Source organism: Gambusia affinis, linkage group LG19 (genome assembly GCF_019740435.1).
Source record: "Gambusia affinis linkage group LG19, SWU_Gaff_1.0, whole genome shotgun sequence".
NCBI classification, from domain to species: Eukaryota; Metazoa; Chordata; class Actinopteri; order Cyprinodontiformes; family Poeciliidae; genus Gambusia; species Gambusia affinis.
This window is the reverse complement of record NC_057886.1, coordinates 2,132,043-2,151,817: the sequence shown is the minus strand read 5'-3', so window position 1 is coordinate 2,151,817 and position 19,775 is coordinate 2,132,043. Positions and strand designations below refer to the sequence as shown.

Genomic DNA, 19,775 nt, shown 5'->3' with positions numbered 1-19,775 from the left:
CTGATTTCCTCCATTTTGGGAGATCAGTGATCGGCCGATGCTTACATGTGAAGCCGATCTTATCCAATCACCCACTGTCTTCTGTTGTTCTGCCCTGAGAGAGTCTGACTGACTGACCTGCCCACCAGGTCATGTCTGCAGATTCACCTAGTAGTCACCTAACTGCCAACTTAGCAAATATCTTACTATATTTAGCAACATTTTAGACCAAAAAAACCCAAAAATCAGTATTGTCCAAAATCGGAATCATCAGATCAGGCTTTTTAAGGATCGGTAATCGGCGCTCCCCTAGTTCAAACAGCTGACTGCACTACTGAAGGAATATGAGGAAAGAAAGTACACCCCCTTTCAGTTCAGAATGCTGTTTATTGAATTCTAACATTATGTAAATCTAACCTCAAGAGCAGGTTAGAGAAAGCCAAACTGGGAAAGCTGTGAAAACCAAGTACAAAGTTGCAGCAGGTCAGAGTGGAAAGCTGAATGAAACGACCAGAAAATCCTCAGAAGGAGTGAGAACAGAGCGTCTTTGATTCCAGTCATTGTAGAGTTGGAGAGAAAAACCCCAAACAGTCTGTTAGATGTTCCCATTAAACACTTTCAGACAGCTCTTGTCCCTCTGCAGTTTATTACATTTACAGCATTCTCCAGGTTGATATGCTGGACAAGCTTGTAGTTAACGGGACAGACATTTTACATGTAAATCCACTAACATGCTGCTATTAGCTATTAGCTACACAGTGCAGTGATGTGGACTCCTGTGTTTACAGAATAAATGTTGTGAACATACTGCAGCAACAACATGTTATTAGAGTTGATCATTTCTGTAATTGACTGAGAGTCGTGAACCGATTCCATCACTTCATGTCAAAATCACAATGAATAACAATAAGATCTCATCTACAGGTTTTTTATAGAATAACCAGCGTCATGGAGACTACATGTTCAACATCACAAACTTCTGTAAAGTCAGTGTTTTGATGCTATTACTCTTCCTGACATGGATCACTTTATTATTTGGACTTTCAAACTGCATTTGACTGTATTGCCTTATATAGGTTGAAGGTCATAGAATCCATTTTGAATGGATGTAGTTGAACTTTAAGTCTCCATACTTGGATTAATTTCAGTAGTCTGGGAAAGAAAGTGTCTGCTTGTCTTGTAAATGTTAAAGGTGGGTGGATGATTACCAGCATGGTAAGATTTATACTTTAGTTCCAGATGTCCTCTTAAGATTTTGTGAAAATTTGAAATGAAATTTATTCATGCGAAATGTTTCTATTATAACATTGAGGTTGGAAAGCTGATGTTCACAGATGTTCTTTTTCCAATCAGACTCAGTTTGAGTCATTTTGAAAGGAAGAAAGTCTGTCGATGTTCAAAAGCAGAAAATACATTACCCAGAAGCCCTGCACAGTTCTGACTCATGGCACACCTTTCAGATTTTCTTCTAGTAAAATACTGAAACTCCTTTCTCTCTTCTCTCCCCCACAGAATAAGAGATAGTCATGTCTCATTCTGGGACATAAAACACAATCAGGCTTATGGCTGCAGTGATGCATATTGTTTCTTCTAGTCCTGACTGTTTGCTGCGTGAAGAAGCTGGAGTAGAAACGATAAAGTTCTGACAATATTCCTCAAAGCTTGGACCTGTACTTCATACATTCAGATTCAACATAATGTGCGGATGTGTAACATTTACTAAGTCATACTTTATAATCCAAGAGAGTCCCTTTTATATAAAATTTAATTTGTTGTCACAAGATCAGACACGTGTCCACCGTTTCTACTTCTTTCTGTCTATTTTGCTCATCACCGCCTTGACGTCGACTGGAGCGGCAGCGGCAGCAGCCTTGGCCTTTTCCTCCTCCTCTTGCTGCCACAGGATGATGGGATGGATGCCGGCGCTCCGGTTCCGAGCGTTCTCCTCCAGCTGTGCCGGACTGCGGCGGGAATGCAAACACAAGTGAGACGGGGGTCTGCAAATTTTGATATTCTTGAGAAACATCTGCTAGAACAAATCAGTTGGAATTTTCTTTTTTACAGAACAAATATTTCTTTTTATTTTTTTGGTTTTAAAAAAGAACGAAAGACTGAACTAAAAGATATGTTTTTTTCTCATATGAGATGCACATAGTTTTCAATCTAACAATAGATAAAAAAAAATTTTCTCCTCCGGAGAGTTTTTGTGGCGCAAGTGGCTCGTATTTTTGCGACAGTAGGCAGACAGGAAGGAGGGTGAGGAGAGGGGGGAAGACATGCGGCAAAGGTCATCGGGACCGGGAGTCGAACCAGCGACGTCCGCGTCAAGGACTAAGACCTCCAAACCCAAAACAACTCAAACAGCCCAGGATACTGACAGCTGGGTTGCAGTTGACCTTACTGAAATCCTACACACCTGAAGTTATGGGCTTCAGGGCTCAGCGCCTTCTTCTGGATCTCCTTGTACGTTGGCGACTTGAGGTAACGGAAGAATGTGTCCTGTACCAAAAACAAATAGATAAATAAATAAACAGAAAACTGTTATTTCAAGCACAACCTGAACGTCAGTGCCCCTGATTTAAAGTTTCTGATTTAACACGGTGGATGTCGTCCCTCCACTGTATTTTCCATTTATGCAATCCTAACATCATCGTCTTAACGTCATTGCATTGGTCTGACTGATGAAGAATATCCGTCAACAACAGTAAAAGATCTTGAAAGGCCTGACCTTTTTCATGAGCATGAAGACGTGAGTCTGAGCCGCCTCCAGGACGTAGCGGTGAGGATGCTCCAGGCCCTTCACCGTCAGGCCCATCGTCCTGCCATCAATGTTGATCCAGCGGGGGGCGCCCGGTGCCAGGAAGGTCCTGTTAGCATGAACACATGATTCATGATGACACCAGCTCAGATTCATCACATCTATGTAGACAAATAAATGCACAGAGTTATAACGCACCTGAAAAGGCAGTACTATGTGTTTCCCAGGCACATAGTGCCATTTAAAGAACAATCAAATATTTAATATATAACTGAAGGTAATGTAGCTATGACTTAAAAGAAAGTTGACTTCAAACTGGACTCCATCTCTTTAAGATACCAATACTCTTTCACTTCTTCTTCAGCTCATCATCACAGCAGTGCTCCTCATTATGCCATTTATCATTATCATTGAGAAGCAGCTTGTGCAATGAGGTCAGTGTTTGCTCATTTCTGCTGGCTAGTCTAAAGGAACTGAGTGGGGGGTTTGAGGGGGAAGCTGCTCTGGAAGCAGCAGCTCTGAGGAGGAGCTGCGTGGATTTATATGAGCAAGCATTGAGATTCGTCTGGTTGCCATGGGAGATTCAAGGATTTCTCAAACATACATAAATAATCAAGACAAAAGCAAAAAAATAAAAATAAATAAGTGAATGAAATCAACTAAATGGTCCGTTTTTGGGCTTACTTGAAGATGGTCTCGGCCTTGGCTGACATGGAGGAGGCCGTCCCCCACTTCAGTTCCTCAGCTGCTTCCCAGAAGGCCAGGTTCTCCCCTGGAGTACAGAACAAACATCACATTAAAATGAACATTCGCCTTAAAAACACACAAGAGTCAGATCAATGTAACACACTTCCATGTCACACAGAATACAAAAACGTGCCGCTAAGCACTCTGGGAAACAGTTCCCACTCTGGTCTTTTTATTCTTTCAGTTTTTTGTTTTTTTTTAAGCGCTAACCTAAAAACTCAAGTTTTTTCAACTCTTAGAAGTTTTACAAAATGGATTAAAAGTTAACAAAACTTCCTACTGTATGTTTATCTTTCATAAAATCACATTTTGGTTCAAACCCTAAAACTTGCTAAATTAATCTGATTTAAAAAATAGAAGAATCAAGACAAGACTAAATGCGGCTCAAATGTTTCCCAGTGCACTACGTGTTCTTTCAGCAAATGGCTTTTAGTAAAGGATGAATCGATTACTAAATCAGTTGAGGATTACTTCAATAATCAATTCGTCATGATTAATTTGATGAATTGTTTCAGCCCTGGCACACATGCAGAGCTGAAGATACACAAAGCTGCAGCCTCGTACCGCTGAACTCCTTCTTCAGGAAGATCTTGAAATCGTCTCGGCCTCTCAGGTCCGTCAGGAGCTCAAACAAGCTGAAGGACCAGCGCTCCACTCGCATTTTAGTGGGAACGTCCACGCTGGGAGCAAACAGAGTGATGCCTTGTGATGACAGCAAGGATCCTGTGAACTATCTACCAGTCCTGATGTTTTTTGTTTCTTTTTCTTTCCTAGTCGTGTTCACCTTCTCATGTTGAGAGTCCAGTACGCGTCGTGGTCCGTTTCCCACGGGTTGCTGGGTACACAAGGAGCCAGGAAAGCATCGTGGTTTTTGTAGGAGGTGATGTATTTGACCAACCTGCAGGAATGTCAGCACAGTTCACCACCAACAGCAACTCAACCTGCTGCACACTGCTGCAAAAATTCAGAAACGCCTGCAAATATCTGGTGTTTTAAATCCAAGGGAACAAAAAAAAACAAGTACTGGTGCTAGAAATAACAATTATTTTAGTAATTGGTCATTCTGACGATTAATTGATTCATCTCTCAATTATTCTGATGATTACTCAGTTAATTGGATGATTTGCAGATTTGTATTTCTGGAATACTCTCTTTCCTCCTGTCATGTTGCTAATAAAACAGAGCCAGAAGAACTTACGCTCCGAGTGAAACACTAGATTTGACCTTGGATCTCATGATGGCTTGCTGGTAGAAAATGTTCTAAAAAAAATATGAACACAAAATGTTATTTATTCCATTGGAGGAATAAAAAAATCTGTGATTTTCTATGCCATATTGCTAATTAAACTAATGAGCCTAGTTAGTAAAATATGTTAAATGCTTTAACTTACGACCCGTCTGTATTGGTCAAAGGTGATTTTCTGGAAGGAAGGAGAGAAGATAAAGATGATTATGGAACATTTTGAAATAGAATGCAAAAGTATTAAAATCCCCTCAGATTTTCATCTCTGTCATGTTGCAACATCTTACTTCAGTGTACTTTATTAGAATTACTGTGACAAACCAACACAGAATACTGCAGAGTTACAACACAAATAGGAATGAAACACGACTGTGAAAATATTTTAGAAACAAAAATCCGAAACTTGTAGAAGAGGTTGCATCTGGTGATCCTAAAGAAACTACAGAATGAACAGAAACAGAATAGATCAAATATCTATTTGTGGGTTTATGACAGGAACCATAAACCCACAGCAGGTCTGATCCGGTCCTTCAGTGGAACGGATCAGACCTGCAACTGGAGCTGAAGCCAAACCTGGTTCTACAAAGTATCGACTCACGAAGGCCAAATACACATTACACTTTTCAGATTTTTATTTGTTATAAAAACTTGCGCCTTTCATAGTTATTCTCCACTTTATGTGGTTCTGTCAGGTAATAACCCAATGAAATATGTTAAAGTTTTTAAAGATAATGAGGAGGAAAACATGACAGGAGCCTGGCTTCATTTACATCAGAGCACAAACAGACAGCTAAACCTAAACACTGTACATAACGCTCAGAGCAGCAGTACTGGACGACAATATCTCCACTGTGGAACTACACTACTGTCTTTCTAATTCGAACTAATACTTGGTCATAAAGTTGTTGATAACTTTTTACAACTTTAATGTCGTCAGGAGTTAAATGGAGAGCAGCACCACATCATCTGCACACAGTGACGTCCCAAAGTCTAAGATTAAAGTTGGTTTTAAATACAACATAACATTTGTTAAAAGTCTGAATTTTTCCTTTTCTTTCATTTTCAACATTAGTTTTCAATGTTTTTTTGCCACTGATCTTAATCTTATCAGAGATGATCTCAGATTGTGCTGAGATGTTGACTGAAACAGAACAGTTCTGGATGCACTTTGAGACTTTTGGACCGCACAGTGTGCATACAGTTAAACTTTACGCCTTCATCTCTTTGTATTAAGATGATCTGTTTGAAAGAAGAACAAACAAATCAGAAAGAAGAAGAGATTAGTCAAAATGTTTCATTACAGTATTTTGTATGTGGTATTTCTACTTCACAAAGACACAGGTTGAGCTGTGTGTGTGTGTGTGCGTGTGGGCGTGTGCGTGGGTGTGTGTGTGTGTGTGTGTGTACTGACCTGTTACCTCTTCTACATTGGGATTAATAAGTCGTTCTGGGCCAACATCCACAGCACTGTGAGTCCGGCGCTGGATAAGCAAAACACACAGAGAGTATAATTATTTACTCCAGGTGTTGAAGCCTAAATTCAGTTTTTGTTCAATCAGACTTTTAGGATAAATTATGTTTATATTTCTTATGATCATTTGTTTATTTGGATAAAAATGGTTACTAGGTAAATCTCTATTGCGGCGGTTTTCAAAGTGTGAGGCGCGCCTCCCCTGGGGGGCGCCAGAGCACCTATCTGCTTGCTGTCTACTGATGTGAGAGAAACGTCTTTACTACCGATCAACTCTGTGGATTTAGGAAAATGGAGTTGGTACTGTGGGTGCGCGGTGGAGCGGGGATCAGTGGAAATGTTTCTCTTTAGAGGATGTTTTGGCCAGTGACGCCCGTTGCTATTTCAAATCCAGTAGTCAGACTACAGTTACTTATCAAAAATCATTTTTGCTGTTTTTTGTTGGTTTGTTTTGTTTTTAATCGTTTTCATCATACTCGAATGGAAAACAATGGAGGGAGATGCGCATTTTGTTGGTGGAAAAACTGGAACTATTTTGAGTTTCTGTCGCCAAGTCCGATTATTATAAGCGGCTTTGGGCTTCATTTTTTTTTTAAGTCGTTTGAAAATTTAACGAGTTGCTGGTTGCGCCTTTTGGGCCTGGAAGTTACTCATTTGGGCTTGGAAATAAGCAGAGACTCATAATAAATCCCAGAATTTGTCCGTCATTAATGGAGTTTTAGTCAGTCTCTCCAGGCTCCAGCTGTAGGATGATCCTGCTGACCACACTGAAGTGGATATTTGTTGATTTAGTTAAGGGATTTACCTCTGAATGGGTGGGATCCATTTACCAAACTAGCAAACATCAGACCAATATGAACAGCGCACTAAACAGGAGAAACTCTTTGAACACATTTTTAGTTTAATAGTTATAATGGCAACTTAACATCATTATAATTATTAATATTAAGATAAGTGTCACAAATCTGTGCAGCCATCTGAGCTGTGGAGCTGCAGGAGGTATGTGCTGTGACACCAAATGCAGGGCCGTATAGCAGAATCTGGAGGCTGGGGGAAAATCCTTCTTAGAGTTTTCCAGACAACAGTGGACCACACAAATTGTGAGTTTTTTATTTTTTGTACTGTATCTCCTCTTCTGTTCAACCTGATCAGTGGAGACACATTGTTGATGTTACAATTAAAAAATAGTTTACAATTAAGTATTAGCAAAGATCAATGTGATTTTCAAAGGAGGTGGAGCGTTGTTGTTAGCAGCTGCTGAAAGTAACTAAACAGTTACTTTTAATGTAACTTAGTTACTTTCCAAGTCAGTAGTCCGTCATATAACAAAGTTACTTTTTCATGAGTAATCAGTAGTCCGATTAAAGTTACTTTTCAAAGTAACCATGCCATCACTGGTTTTGGCCAGAGCGGGCTGAAGGTGGAGGGCGCTCCTTGGAGGGGGGCTCACCCTTTCATACTTTGAAAACCCCTGCTCTATTGCATAGTAATTTATCATATTGCACTGTACTAAAGCCTTGTAAATTTGCATATCTAATTGCAGTTAAGGATTTTAGGGCGCTGCGACAGACTGGCGACCTGTCCAGGGTGAACCCCGCCTCTCGCCCGGGACGCAGCTGGAGATAGGCACCAGCAACCCTCCCGACCCCGTTAGGGACGAAGGGTGTTCAGAAAATGGATGGATGGATGGATTTTAGGGCGTGGCTAGGGAGAGTCAGCTGGGCAGTTGGAGTGGAGCCACACAGTTTCTTGACCTCTCTCTCTCTCTCTCTTTAGATTTTCTTGTTTACTCTTTATTATTTTGTGGAAAAGTAACTTTTGTACCGTTTAACTATATCAAGAAGATCCAGTCTGTTTTTTTGTTGGTTTGTTTTGTTTTGTCGTTTTCATCATCATGTGGACCGAATGGAAAAGTCGGAGAGCGTCAAGCTTATGGCTTCTTTATTTAGGAACCTACACCGGGAGTATATTGACCAATCAGCCATAACACTTTAGAAGTGTAAAAGCTGAAGTGCTGAGTGCTCTGTGTGAGGCTGTCTGCAGTGCAGCCTGGATTTTCATGCCGACTCATGCTAACCACTAATGGCTTCCAACCACCAGCTTGTAAAGTGGACTCAGGATGCATTATGGGAGAAAGTCCCTCCATCAGACCAAGCAGAGTTCTTAGTCTAATGGAGTTAGAGCAGTAACATCTCCAGGCTCCAGCTGTAGGGAAGTGTCTGCTGACCACACTGAAGTGGATATTTGCTTCTGCATTTAGTTGAAGGGATTTTCTGGGGGTGGGATCCATTTACCAAACTAGTTCAAAACTCAACCGGACTGTTCTGCACTGAGGAGAAACTCTTTCCAACACATTTTTAGTTTTTTTTTTAAACCTTTATTATCTTTGTAAAGAGACGAAAGTATGAAAATTTTCAATGATGTTTTGATTCAGACTGCACTGTGTGGACTGATGGTGTGGTATGTGCTGTAAGGTACGGTACAGTATAGCATGTATGGTGAGGTGTGATTAATACAAGTTAATTAAAAATCTAACTGACTTTAGAACCTGTCATTGTGAGTTTGTTCTATTCTTCTGATGTAAATTCTTATTTATTTCAGTTCAATTTTACACATCTGAAAACACATTGATGATGATTTTTTTTGGATAAAGCTTTGTATCCATCTATCAGTCTAGATCAATCAATATTAGAAAATAAACTGGTACTTGATGTTTCTCCGTAGCTATTATTGAACCGTTCTGTGGTGCTGAATGTCATGTGCCATTAATAGGTCGGTTTATGTTTGGCACACAGGGCACTGTTACATATGAACCATCACTAAGTGGCTGTAAAATAATGACTGATGTTTTTCCAAACATATAGAGAGAATGAGAGGAACTGACCGGAGGCCTGTTGACAATCCAAAAGGCCCTCTCCTGGCAGTCAAAGACCACTCGGTCTGCCTTGTTCCTGTCTCTACCAGCCCTGGAAAACACAGAAGCAAATGAAACACAAAAAAAAACAGCAAACAAGGAGGCACATACATGTCTATTCATGTTGATCTCAATAATGGATTTTACTAAAAACTTGAAAACGATGACGATGCTCACATTCTGAAGACAGTTGCTTACCGTGCCTGTCCTTCATAGATATGTTCACACAGGTTTCAGAAATGTTGGGACTATTCTTAAAGCATTAGTATGTAACTTTTATAAACAATGCTTATTTTTTTCTTTTTTTTTCTTACATATTTGTTAAAACTGTCACTTTGTGGTGGCAATATAAGATGAGACAGATAATGTGTGATCTACAGCCATCTGCAGAAATGCACCAGTTATGGTCAAAAACAGCCAATCAGAGCCAACCTAAAGCCACACATAATTGCAAAGAGAAAAAAAAAAATCAAAAAACAATTTTGTTAGGGTATGATATGAAATCTTCCCTTATTACTTCTGCAAGGCACTGAAGGGTGATGTTGTTTGCTGAAATATGCAAATGTACCTAAGCATCGCTTATCTTTAAAGAGACAGTGACAAAATAAGTGCCTTTTCACTGGGCTTTTTCTCAAAACATTTTGTTTATCAAAGAGCCACAAGCAGATGTTTCACCTTAATTATCATAAAGCATTCTTAGACTAAGTCTGTATAATTTTTCTCATTCTAACATGCCGTGTGAAGTGGTTAGTTCAGTGGTTAGTTCAGTGGTTTACCATATTCTTAAGGGCAGCTCGGTGCTTTGTAAAGCAGTTTGTGTTCTGGGTAGCTCCAAAAACATGTCAGCTCCAGAATACACAGGTCTGAAGGCCATGGCCATTAGAACTGGGCGGTGTGTGTGTGTGTGACTGTTTGCTAAAGGCATCTATGAAGGTATAACCAGGTCACTTACTTGTACTGCTCAGTGGCTTGCATTACAATAAAGTCCCACTTGTGGTTCAGCCACTCGTGCAGGTGGTTGTAATCTACCTGTTTAAAACACAAACAGGGTGACAGTATGGACCAGGTGAGTCTCACGATGCATCTATTGTAGAGAGAAAAAAAAACGCACTTTCTGTAAATCCAACAGATTTAACCTCCTGAAAACACGTCTATCATAACTGTTGTAATCTACTCAGTTTGAGACACGGAATCATCAGGAAGGAGATTTGGTTTGGGAGAAGCTGTGGTCCCTGAAAAATTCCTTTACCTCACCATCAACCAGTTCTAAATGTGAGTATTTTCTGTCAGAAAACAGTAATCTTGATTGTTTTGGACAACTCATTTTAGTGACGGAAACAAGCCCCAAGATGCTAATGGCTAACAGAGACATTTTATTTATCACTAGCATGGTCCCTGTATCATGGCCCTTCTAGATGTGTTCGTTATCACAATCATGGTGACCCACACAGCACAGGTACCTGCTCATAGGGTTCCAGGATGCCTTTCTTACGGATGTTCCTCTTTGCCAGGTAAATGGCTGGAAAAAAGTGAAAAACATTGGGGTTTACATTGTTTTCAACATGTAAAGAACTTTGAGCTGCCATGTTGTTTAACTGTGCTATACTAACTACTTAACTGAACTGAACTTTAATTGGCAAACAGAACTTTCAACTTAAAAAACAAGGATAGCATGACATGGAAACCAGAGGAACAGTGAGCTTAAACAGAGGGGAGGTCAAGCAACCTGTAGTCAAGGATACGGGAACCAGGGGAACTGAGGAGGGAAAGCGAATAATTAACACAATGAACACAGACGAAGCTCATCTTACTCACAAGTGGATCTACAAATGAAAAAGCAAAAGCGCCTGATGCTGACATAGGAGAATAAACCAACAAACATAGAGGAGAAACAGATCAACTAAACACAAAGCAATGAACTGATATGGTGAGACACCAACAGCAATCATGAACACAGAGAAATTAACCAAATATGGCGAGACCTAAATAGCAATCATGATTCCAGAAATCCCAGGAAACAAATTTGAGAATAAAAAATACAGGCTTATTCCGTTTATACAGGCTCATCAGGGACACACAACATCAATCATCACTATTCTGGGTAGCAACACTTCTCAATGAAACACTTCACCTACCATAGTCAGAGTCCTCTGGAACCCATTGCTGTGTTGGCCAGAAGTAAGGGGTCTGGAAAGGTGAACGTTGGTATTAACAGCTTTGAACATACAAAAAAGCGATTAGCCACCTCCTACCAAAGTGCATGGCTCTGATGTTTGAAGGAGTGGTGTGGTTTCCTCCAAGTAAATAAAAGCCATTTTAAAAATTGTGGTTTTTATCATTTCTTAGCAGAAAACAAGTCTTAACTATCTGAATCTTTCTGCTAATAAAGAAAAATGGAATCATTTAAAATAAATAAACACAGAATGTGACACTTTAATTGTCCCTTTGTCCCACTTTGCTGTCATCTGACACATTCCTGTTCAATTCATTTATGAACAAGAATCATGTGAGATGAACACACAGGCATTTTGTTTCCTATTAAACAAATGTGTTATCGGAACATGAACGATCTGAATGTATTGGATCAAAGTTCAACATTTTGAAGAAGGTTGAAGTAAGTGCTTGTGTGAGGGTTATGAGGTGTGTGTGTGTGTTTTCCATTCTGGATCCTCCAGGTATCCACTAGAGGGCGCAGTGGAACCAGCAGCAACATAGACCTGGAGGGAGGCAGGATTCCAGTACTGGCTGCCAGTCCACTGAGTGTGAGTGTTGAAGTTATGGACACCATGGAGCTGCCTTCAAACTTCCTCTTTCAGGATTTACTGGATCCACAGAACCAAATAGCGCCACCACAGGCGAGGAGGGGAATAAGTTTTTCAAAGGGCTTAGTTTAGTTGACAGTAGGCTATAGTGTGAAAGCAGCTGAAGATGTAACAAATGTCGCAAATTTGATCCTCAGTCTAGTCAAGTCTACAGAACAATCAGGATTGAAAATATCCTCAAAGTCCTACTCCTGTGTAAATAATCGTAGTCTCCTCCAGGACCACTTAGAGTTCATGTGAGAGCCCTTGTAATAACTACTCTGACATGTTTAAAACATTTTAAATCTGCCTTGGTCTTGGCCTCTCCTAGACTAGCATTAGCTTTGCCCTCTGTGAACAACCTCTTTGGATTTTCCACTAAGGGAAACTTCCAAGTGCCCATAACCTTTCAACAAAACGTCAGTTTAAAAATGTGTCCTATCCCTTTAAAACTAATTGAATCCAGTGGAGCAGAGCTAACTTGAAGGCATTAGGGATCAGAGAAGCAGCAGAGATTTATCTGTACCTGGAAGCGGTAGAGGCTGCTGTCGTTACACATCACCAGCTTCCTGTGGTTCTGCAGGGGGTAGATGTAGCCATAGGCCACCAACATGGTGCCAAAGACCTGCGCTTCTGGAGAGTTTGAGGAGGGAAGCAGAAAGAGAAGCTAATCAGATAGCAAACTGTTACATGTCATATTAACTGTTTCCTGAGATTCAAGAAACTGCCAAGAAACAATATCTTACTTTTCTGAGTCAAAAAAAAAACCCTCTGAAAACTATCAAACTGAATAAATGACAAATAGAACTATTTCCAGATTTATGTTTAATGTGAAATAATGCAAGGATGACTTTAGGAGACGTTAATACTTGATTGTGTTCATATTGTTCCCTGAAACTTTATACTACAAACATGTTCATGTGATGCAAACAAAGATTTTCCTTTTAAAGATAGGACAGAGAAAATGGAGACAGACAGCAGGTGCACCATGTCCTTCCTGATTAGATCAAAGCCAGACTGATTCTATCACACTGCTAAACAATCTGGAAATAATATTATATAGCATTCATACTGTAAGTTAATTCAAGTCAAAAGGAGGATCTGTGGAGACAAGAAAGAAGATAAAAAATCATTTCTCTACAAAACAGGCTTTGGGAACTTTATAGTGTAACAATACTCATTTCTATTTCTTTTAAAATAATTAAACATTATTACCAAAACAAGAATTGCATGTTGCCATAATTCCATCTATAACATTTATTGTTATTTATTTGTTATTAATAGATCCATGTTCTGTTTGGAGAGGATTTCTTCCCTTCTTTGTTGTCTCAGTCATAACTTTCCCTCAGTGTGCTCCTCGCTCTTCCTCAGCTGCTCTTTAGTGACAGCATCCAGTTATTCTAACAGATGTTGGGTCTTCTCTGGGGTTTCCTCTCAGGTGGAATTACCCAGAAAAGCTCTAAAGAGGGGATTCCAGTAGGCGTCCAGATCAGATCCCTGGACCATCTCAGTTGACTCTGTGATTCGGAGGAGCAGCAGCAGCTCTGCCCTCTATCTACCCTGGATGGAAGGGCTGCTCATTTTGGCTCCTTGTCTCTAGGATCTTGTTTTTCTTGTCATGATCTCCACCTCATGGCCATTGATGAGGGTTGGTATGAAGACAAACCATTAAATCAAGAGTTTTTGCTGTGTCGCTCAGCTTCCTCTTCACCAACAACCAGAGTTTACGCCAGATAAAGCCCCTATCTGTCCATGAGACAAGATGTCTACATCTTGTTCATGAGACAAGATGTAGGCTTGTGCTTGAGACAGACATTGACTCTCGACCAATAGGGAGGCAGCCATCTTCTTTCTGGTGGAGGATTGTAACCTCAGTGATACTCTTAGTTTCCCAAACCAGATGTACACTTGCAGACAGGATCATGGTCAAGGGGCTGTCCTGGTGAACTCTAACAAGTTTGAGTTTAAGCCAAGATTGCAGACACAGCTCTTGCTTTGTTCATACAAGAAGTGGAAACTCATTCTATTAGAGTGTTATGCACACTTTGTGTGTATGTGAGGTTTTTTAAGCACACCTTTAAAAAACACTGATGAACCTGGTTATCCTACATGTGTATTTTCATTGTAGTAGACAACATTGCATCATTATCATCAGTGAGACATTTGTCATGGAACAGAGTTTGAGCAGCTCTGCAAATCTTTGTAACGGTAGCACCAGATCCACATTCTTTATTCTAGAATCACATAGACTCTTTTGAAAAAGAAAGAAAGAAAAAAAACAGTGTCATTGTGAGAAAAGAAACACATTTCAACATTCCCAGCAACTACCTTCTGTTGTAGTCTTCATCTTGTTGCTAATCCAAGCAATTATGTTAGAACCTGTTTGGAGAAACAGAAAATATGAGCACAGTCAATCAATCATGGCCTCCTGTCAGTACCTAACGTTTATGTATGTGACAAATTGGCTGCTTTTTATTTTTTATTTTTTCCAAAGTTGTGTGAGCGTGTCATGGAATCAAACGCTTCTTAGTTTTTGATTTCCTTGTACGATGTTAAGGTAAGCACGTTTGTTTCACAGTTTTCCCTCCTGAATGACGCTCTTGACGCTCCGCAGCTGAGCGTTGTTGAAAACATCAGATTTCTGTAAGACGCATGTTGAAAATGATGACACATAAAAATCCATCCAATCTCCCAGCAGACTGTCTCAGACCATCCCACACATTTAAAGCTACTTTGACTTGTAAAGCAGCGTTCAAATCTCATCCACTTATCACCTGCTTTATTTAGCCTCAGCAGCTTAGGCACTGAGGTAGCCTGTCGGTGTCTTCACACAATCTGTGATTTTTGCATTATTCAAAAGAACTTGTAGAATCTGTTAATCGTACGCCCTTCATCCAGTCTGCCAGTGGAAATTCATGTTCTCTGCTCTCCGTAATATTCTCTGGTTCCCTGTCTGCAATAGACCTATGAACGTTTTTTTGCCTCTGAAATTGAAAAAGTTCACCCACAACTGTCTCATCCTTACAACATAACTGGTTGCAAATATTGCTTAAAACTCTCTGCAGCTTCTTCTCCCTCACATGATATTTCCAGTCTGCCGTCTATCAGTGAAATATCCATCATCATCCATACGTCCTCCACCGCCGGATCGCTGCCTACAAAGGCAGGTCAAACTCTGTCTCCCCTCACTCTTGTTTCTCATTGCAGACATTTCCATTCTTCCCTCACCTCTTTCGCTGTCTCTGCCCTGTTTTAACCAGCAATAATTACACCAATATTTCAGAGCCACCACTGATTTTTATGATTTGAGAACAATTTCCAACCTCACATTTCTGTTTGGAGTTTGGAGAGAGATTGGAAAGTTTTAGAATAAACTCTCAGCAGCAGTGTCAAAAAAAAGGGGTTTAATTTCTATTACTACATCAATGACATCCAGCTCTTCTTCTCACCCAGACATATTGCATCTTTACCCCACCCTGCTCCCCATCCTGACTGCTTACATAACCTCAGCCCTCCTCATCTCCTTCATGTCTACATACCACTTCATGTCATTTGTTCCTCTTTTGCCTCTCTTTTGTCTACACTGCTACACTGTAGACCTCAGGACTTCCAGGTGCTCTGCTCCCAAACTCTAGAATAATCTGCCACTGGATCTCCGATCCACATCGTTCCTGCACATTTTAAAATCTCTCCGCAAAACTCTAGAACAATTCTTAAAAAATCATTTTCTCCTGTTATCCACAAACAGCTGTTGGTGGTTTAGAATATAATTAGATTCATTATTGTTTGTTATTTTAGCAATAATTCACCACGAATGTGGTCTAGAGACAAAAAACAAAACAAAAACAAAAGAAGAAGAAAAAAAATCTTTTCAAACCAGTCATACAAACTAGGATAGATGGATGGATGGATGGATGGATGGATGGATGGATGGATGGATGGATGGATGGATGGATGGATGGATGGATGGATGGATGGATGGATGGATGGATGGATGGATGGATGGATGGATGGATGGATGGATGGATGGATGGATGGATGGATGGATGGATGGAGCTAGTTCTTTGTTTCTGTTGCTATCCTTGATGTTTTGTTCAAATGTTTTGCTGACGCTGTGGGGCTTGCCTGCATTAGCTATGATGGAGCTACTGTGCAACAAACATGTTAAGTAAAAATAGAATTCATACAATTACTTCCTTGACTTTGTGGCTAGCTATTTATTTAAGTCTGAAATAAAACAGTTAGTTGTGTGTGTCAGCCTCACCAGCGATGGCGTGAGGAATGGTGGTGACGTTGAGCTTCTGCTCTGAACCTTTTACTCCGTTTTTTGGGTCCTGCATCTCCACCACAATGTCGTCTAGCTGGAAGAAAGAAACATTCACAGATGTGAATGGACAGAAAAAATTTATTTTCAGCCAAAACACTGTGAAGTTCTTCCAGGTAAATATTAAGGAAGGACTTTGGGATGATGAGCTCCATTGTTTATGTCTACTTAAACTAACGACAGCACCAATCAGCTGTCACATTTATATAGAAACAATTTGATTTATCAGTACTTCATGTTTTCATAATTTCCCCACTTCGAGACAATAAGGGATATTTGTAGTCTATTCTTCCATTCTACTCATATAAACAATACCTACTACCCACCACCCTCCCCAAAAGAACTATGGTTGTTCCAAAATTTATTTTGATAAATATGAAAAATACTTGTGTCTGGGTAGCATAGCTACTCCATGATTAGAAGATAAAACTAATCGTGTTTTGTTTGTTTAAAACAATTCAGATCAAAGTCCAGACTTAAATTCAACTGAAAATCTTTGCCAAAGACTCGACACTGATGGCCTCAGAGGTTCTCCATCCAATCTGACGGCCTGAGATGTTTTGCAAAGAAGAAAGAGCTGATATTTTAGTCTTTGAATGTTTAAAGCTGGTGGGAAGACATCTCCTAAAAGACTTGGAATTATTATTGCAGTGGAAGGTGGTTTGAGAAGTATCAACTCAGGAGGTCTGACAGACAACCACACATGCTTTTCTACACTGTAAAAAGTACTTCTCGTTTTCCTCACACTTCCAACCAACGCACCATGTGTTGGTCTGTCACATGCAATGCCAATAAAATGCAAGTTTGTGGTTGTAACTTTAGAAAATGGCAAATACATTTTCATTCCCTCCTGTCAGTTTGTTTCTGAATACTTGAAGGTATTAACACAAGTTGACAAGGAACTCACCTGTGTCCAAATTCAACTTCAGATTTGGTCATTTGTTATTGCAAAAAGACTAACACAATAAAATCCACATGTAGATTTCCCTATTAGACAGTTCATTACTGTTTTTTAATGTGTGTTAAGACAAACAATATTTCCCTACACCTTTTTGATTAAAGTTATGATTAAGAATATTTCAACAGCTAATGTCAGGTTATAGGGATGGCAGTGGGTCAAGAGGTCGGAGTTCAACCTGTAAACAGTGGGTTGCCAGTTCAGAGCCCTGCTCAGGCTACGACTGGAGCGCTAGCCTGAAGCAGCTGATCTATCCGTGGGCAAGAGGTTTACCGCTCCACATGGCGTTGATCAGCAGATTCTATGGCAGCCTCTGTTCTGTAGGGCCGCCTCAAAGCATCTGTGGCTACAATAACTCACCAACAACAGTGTGTGAATGCATGTATTATGAATGGGTGAATGACTGAATGACCGGATGTACGTTAAGTGCTGTGGGATCCCATTTATTTAACATTTATTCTGCAGAATACTTTCTTTAGCAGTGACCTCTGACTGCCGAGCAGCAAAGCTAATTGGCTTTAAAGTGGAATTAGAGGTTATCTTTAGTAAGCCTCGGCTTATCTGGCTTACCTACAGTAGCCATGAATGCATATGTATACAGATCCATCTCAAAAACAACCAAAAACCATCTGACTGCATGGTGGGAATGGTTTTCTGCAGATAAACTGCACATTTGCACATTTTAGAATGTCATAAACCAGCAGAAGGTGCAATCTGGATACTTGAGGTTTAAGTACATTTTTTTGTAGTAAACATAAATTTTATAGCCTGTGTTAAACACATTGCCACAATTAGTAGCAATGCAAAAATTGAGTAAAAGTGACAATGCTCTCACCAACCTTCTTGAGGCAGTGCGTACGAGGCCGGAAAGGTTGCCCCCGGTTGGGACGAGCTGTTCTGATCGTCATGCTTGCAGCTTGATCAGGACCAAATCAGAGCAGATCCAATGAAATGTAGATGTGAAGTGTCCCAGGTGTAATATGTGTAGCCGAAGAGAGGGAGAGGGAGAAGTGTGTGTATACAGCAGGTCTGAACACACTCCTCCATATTATGGATTACAGGAAAGGAGGAGAAAGTTTGTCCACCAATCAGCAGTCAGAATTCCTCCAGTGATTCCAGTAAAATGCCAGACGGTGGAGCTAAGATGCCTGGTGGCTGGATCAACTGAAGGTTTAAAGGGTCAAATACTGGACCGTCAAGGAAAAGAACACACCTGCTTTACAAGGTGTGAAACTATTATTCTAATACTTTATTTCATAATAAACAAGATACAACATCCCATTCTTTGTAAATTAGCTCAGTCAGATTGGATGGAGAGACCTTCCACGGATTCTCCGTTGGCTTGAGGACTGGACTTTGATTGGACCATTCTGAGACGTGAAAGGTGCGTTTCAATCGCCGCCAACTTTTCAGAGGAACCAGGACAGTTTCTACAATAGTTTGTCCCTGAGTTTCCACTGCAGGAACCAGGACTACATCAGGACTGCTGTTGAGGTAGAACTTTTTAAATGCACCAATCTGTGCCTGAACTTAAACTTCCTGTTCGATGTCTTCCAGTTATGAATCAGTATTTCCACATAACGTTGTTTTCTCATGATGGCATCTATTTTATGAAGTGCGGTTCCTCCTGCAGCAAAAAACAGCCTCATCATACGTACTTCAGAGTTGGGATGATGTTCCCATGCTTACAACTGTAAATGTAAATGTAACGATGGTCATCATGGCCAAGCAGTTCCACTTCAGTTTCATCAGACTAGAGGACAAGTCTCCAAAATAAAATTCTTTGTCCCTGTGGACACCTGCAAACTGCTGTGTGTATGTATTTTTTCCCCCCTTCATTTTGGACTAATGACTTCCTCCTCACTAAGTGGCCTTTCAACCCATGTTGGTACAGTACATGTTTCACTGTGGATAATGACATTGTCTCACCAGCTTCAGCCAGCAGCTTCACAAGGTGTCTGGTTTTTGTTCTGGGGTTGATTTGAACATTTTGGACCAAAACACATTCATCTCAGGGATACAAAACCCTTCCTGACTAGTATGATGATTGGTCGGACATTCAAATCATGTCTATACAGCTTCCTCTCAGCTGTAGAGAAGCTGCTGCTCCGCCATATTGCACCACAGAAGATGGCTGACGCGACCACAGAGTCAAAGACTTTCTCCAGGAGAGCCCCCTGCACTCCAAAAGACATCAGTAGAATTACGGAGTTATCATCACTCTCGCTACTTACTTATTTAATTCATAAATCAAAAATGTTCAGCCTGCTGATTCAAAATCATTTTGTTGAATCTGCTGTAGCTTTAAAAATGAAGTTACTAAATTCAAATCTCTAAAATGTTTGAATTACTGTGACTCTGTTCCTTTAACGAATGAAGAAATTCATTCATTCATTCAAATATTGTCATGTTTGGTATGACAAATAGCGGTAGTGAATTATTACCGATAAAATAATTCATATAAGTAAAAATGTCCGCTTGTTTAATATCTGTAGAAACTTCTTCCCTAAATTAAACTAGAAAAACTCTTATTCTAAAATGGCTTGTAATGTCAGATGACCCACCCAAACATTGACGCTG

General features: G+C 40.1%; 1 protein-coding gene across 1 annotated transcript; it reads right to left on the bottom strand.

Moving 5' to 3' along the window:
• Window positions 1-60: 60 nt before the first annotated feature.
• rgs9a (regulator of G protein signaling 9a) lies at window positions 61-18,214 on the bottom strand. Its single transcript, XM_044099138.1, has 17 exons — window positions 18,035-18,214; window positions 16,178-16,274; window positions 14,242-14,292; window positions 12,440-12,546; window positions 11,248-11,299; window positions 10,573-10,631; window positions 10,065-10,141; window positions 9,083-9,164; window positions 6,146-6,208; window positions 4,876-4,905; window positions 4,683-4,744; window positions 4,269-4,382; window positions 4,049-4,164; window positions 3,422-3,509; window positions 2,708-2,846; window positions 2,396-2,478; window positions 61-1,940 (listed from the first exon to the last, which is right to left on the bottom strand). Exons 1-17 carry the CDS (start codon window positions 18,101-18,103, stop codon window positions 1,784-1,786), a joined length of 1,446 nt encoding a protein of 481 aa, XP_043955073.1. The 5' UTR covers window positions 18,104-18,214; the 3' UTR covers window positions 61-1,783.
• Window positions 18,215-19,775: the final 1,561 nt, after the last annotated feature.

Bases quoted from the DNA above. Each gene is read 5' to 3' on its own strand.
- rgs9a (XM_044099138.1), bottom strand. From the start codon at position 18,103: ATGACGATCAGAACAGCTCGTCCCAACCGGGGGCAACCTTTCCGGCCT. The intron at 16,275-18,034 runs GTTGGTGAGAGC...TCTTTCTTCCAG, and splicing joins GTACGCACTGCCTCAAGAAG to CTAGACGACATTGTGGTGGA. The intron at 10,142-10,572 runs GTACCTGTGCTG...TGTTTTAAACAG, and splicing joins TCCTGGAACCCTATGAGCAG to GTAGATTACAACCACCTGCA.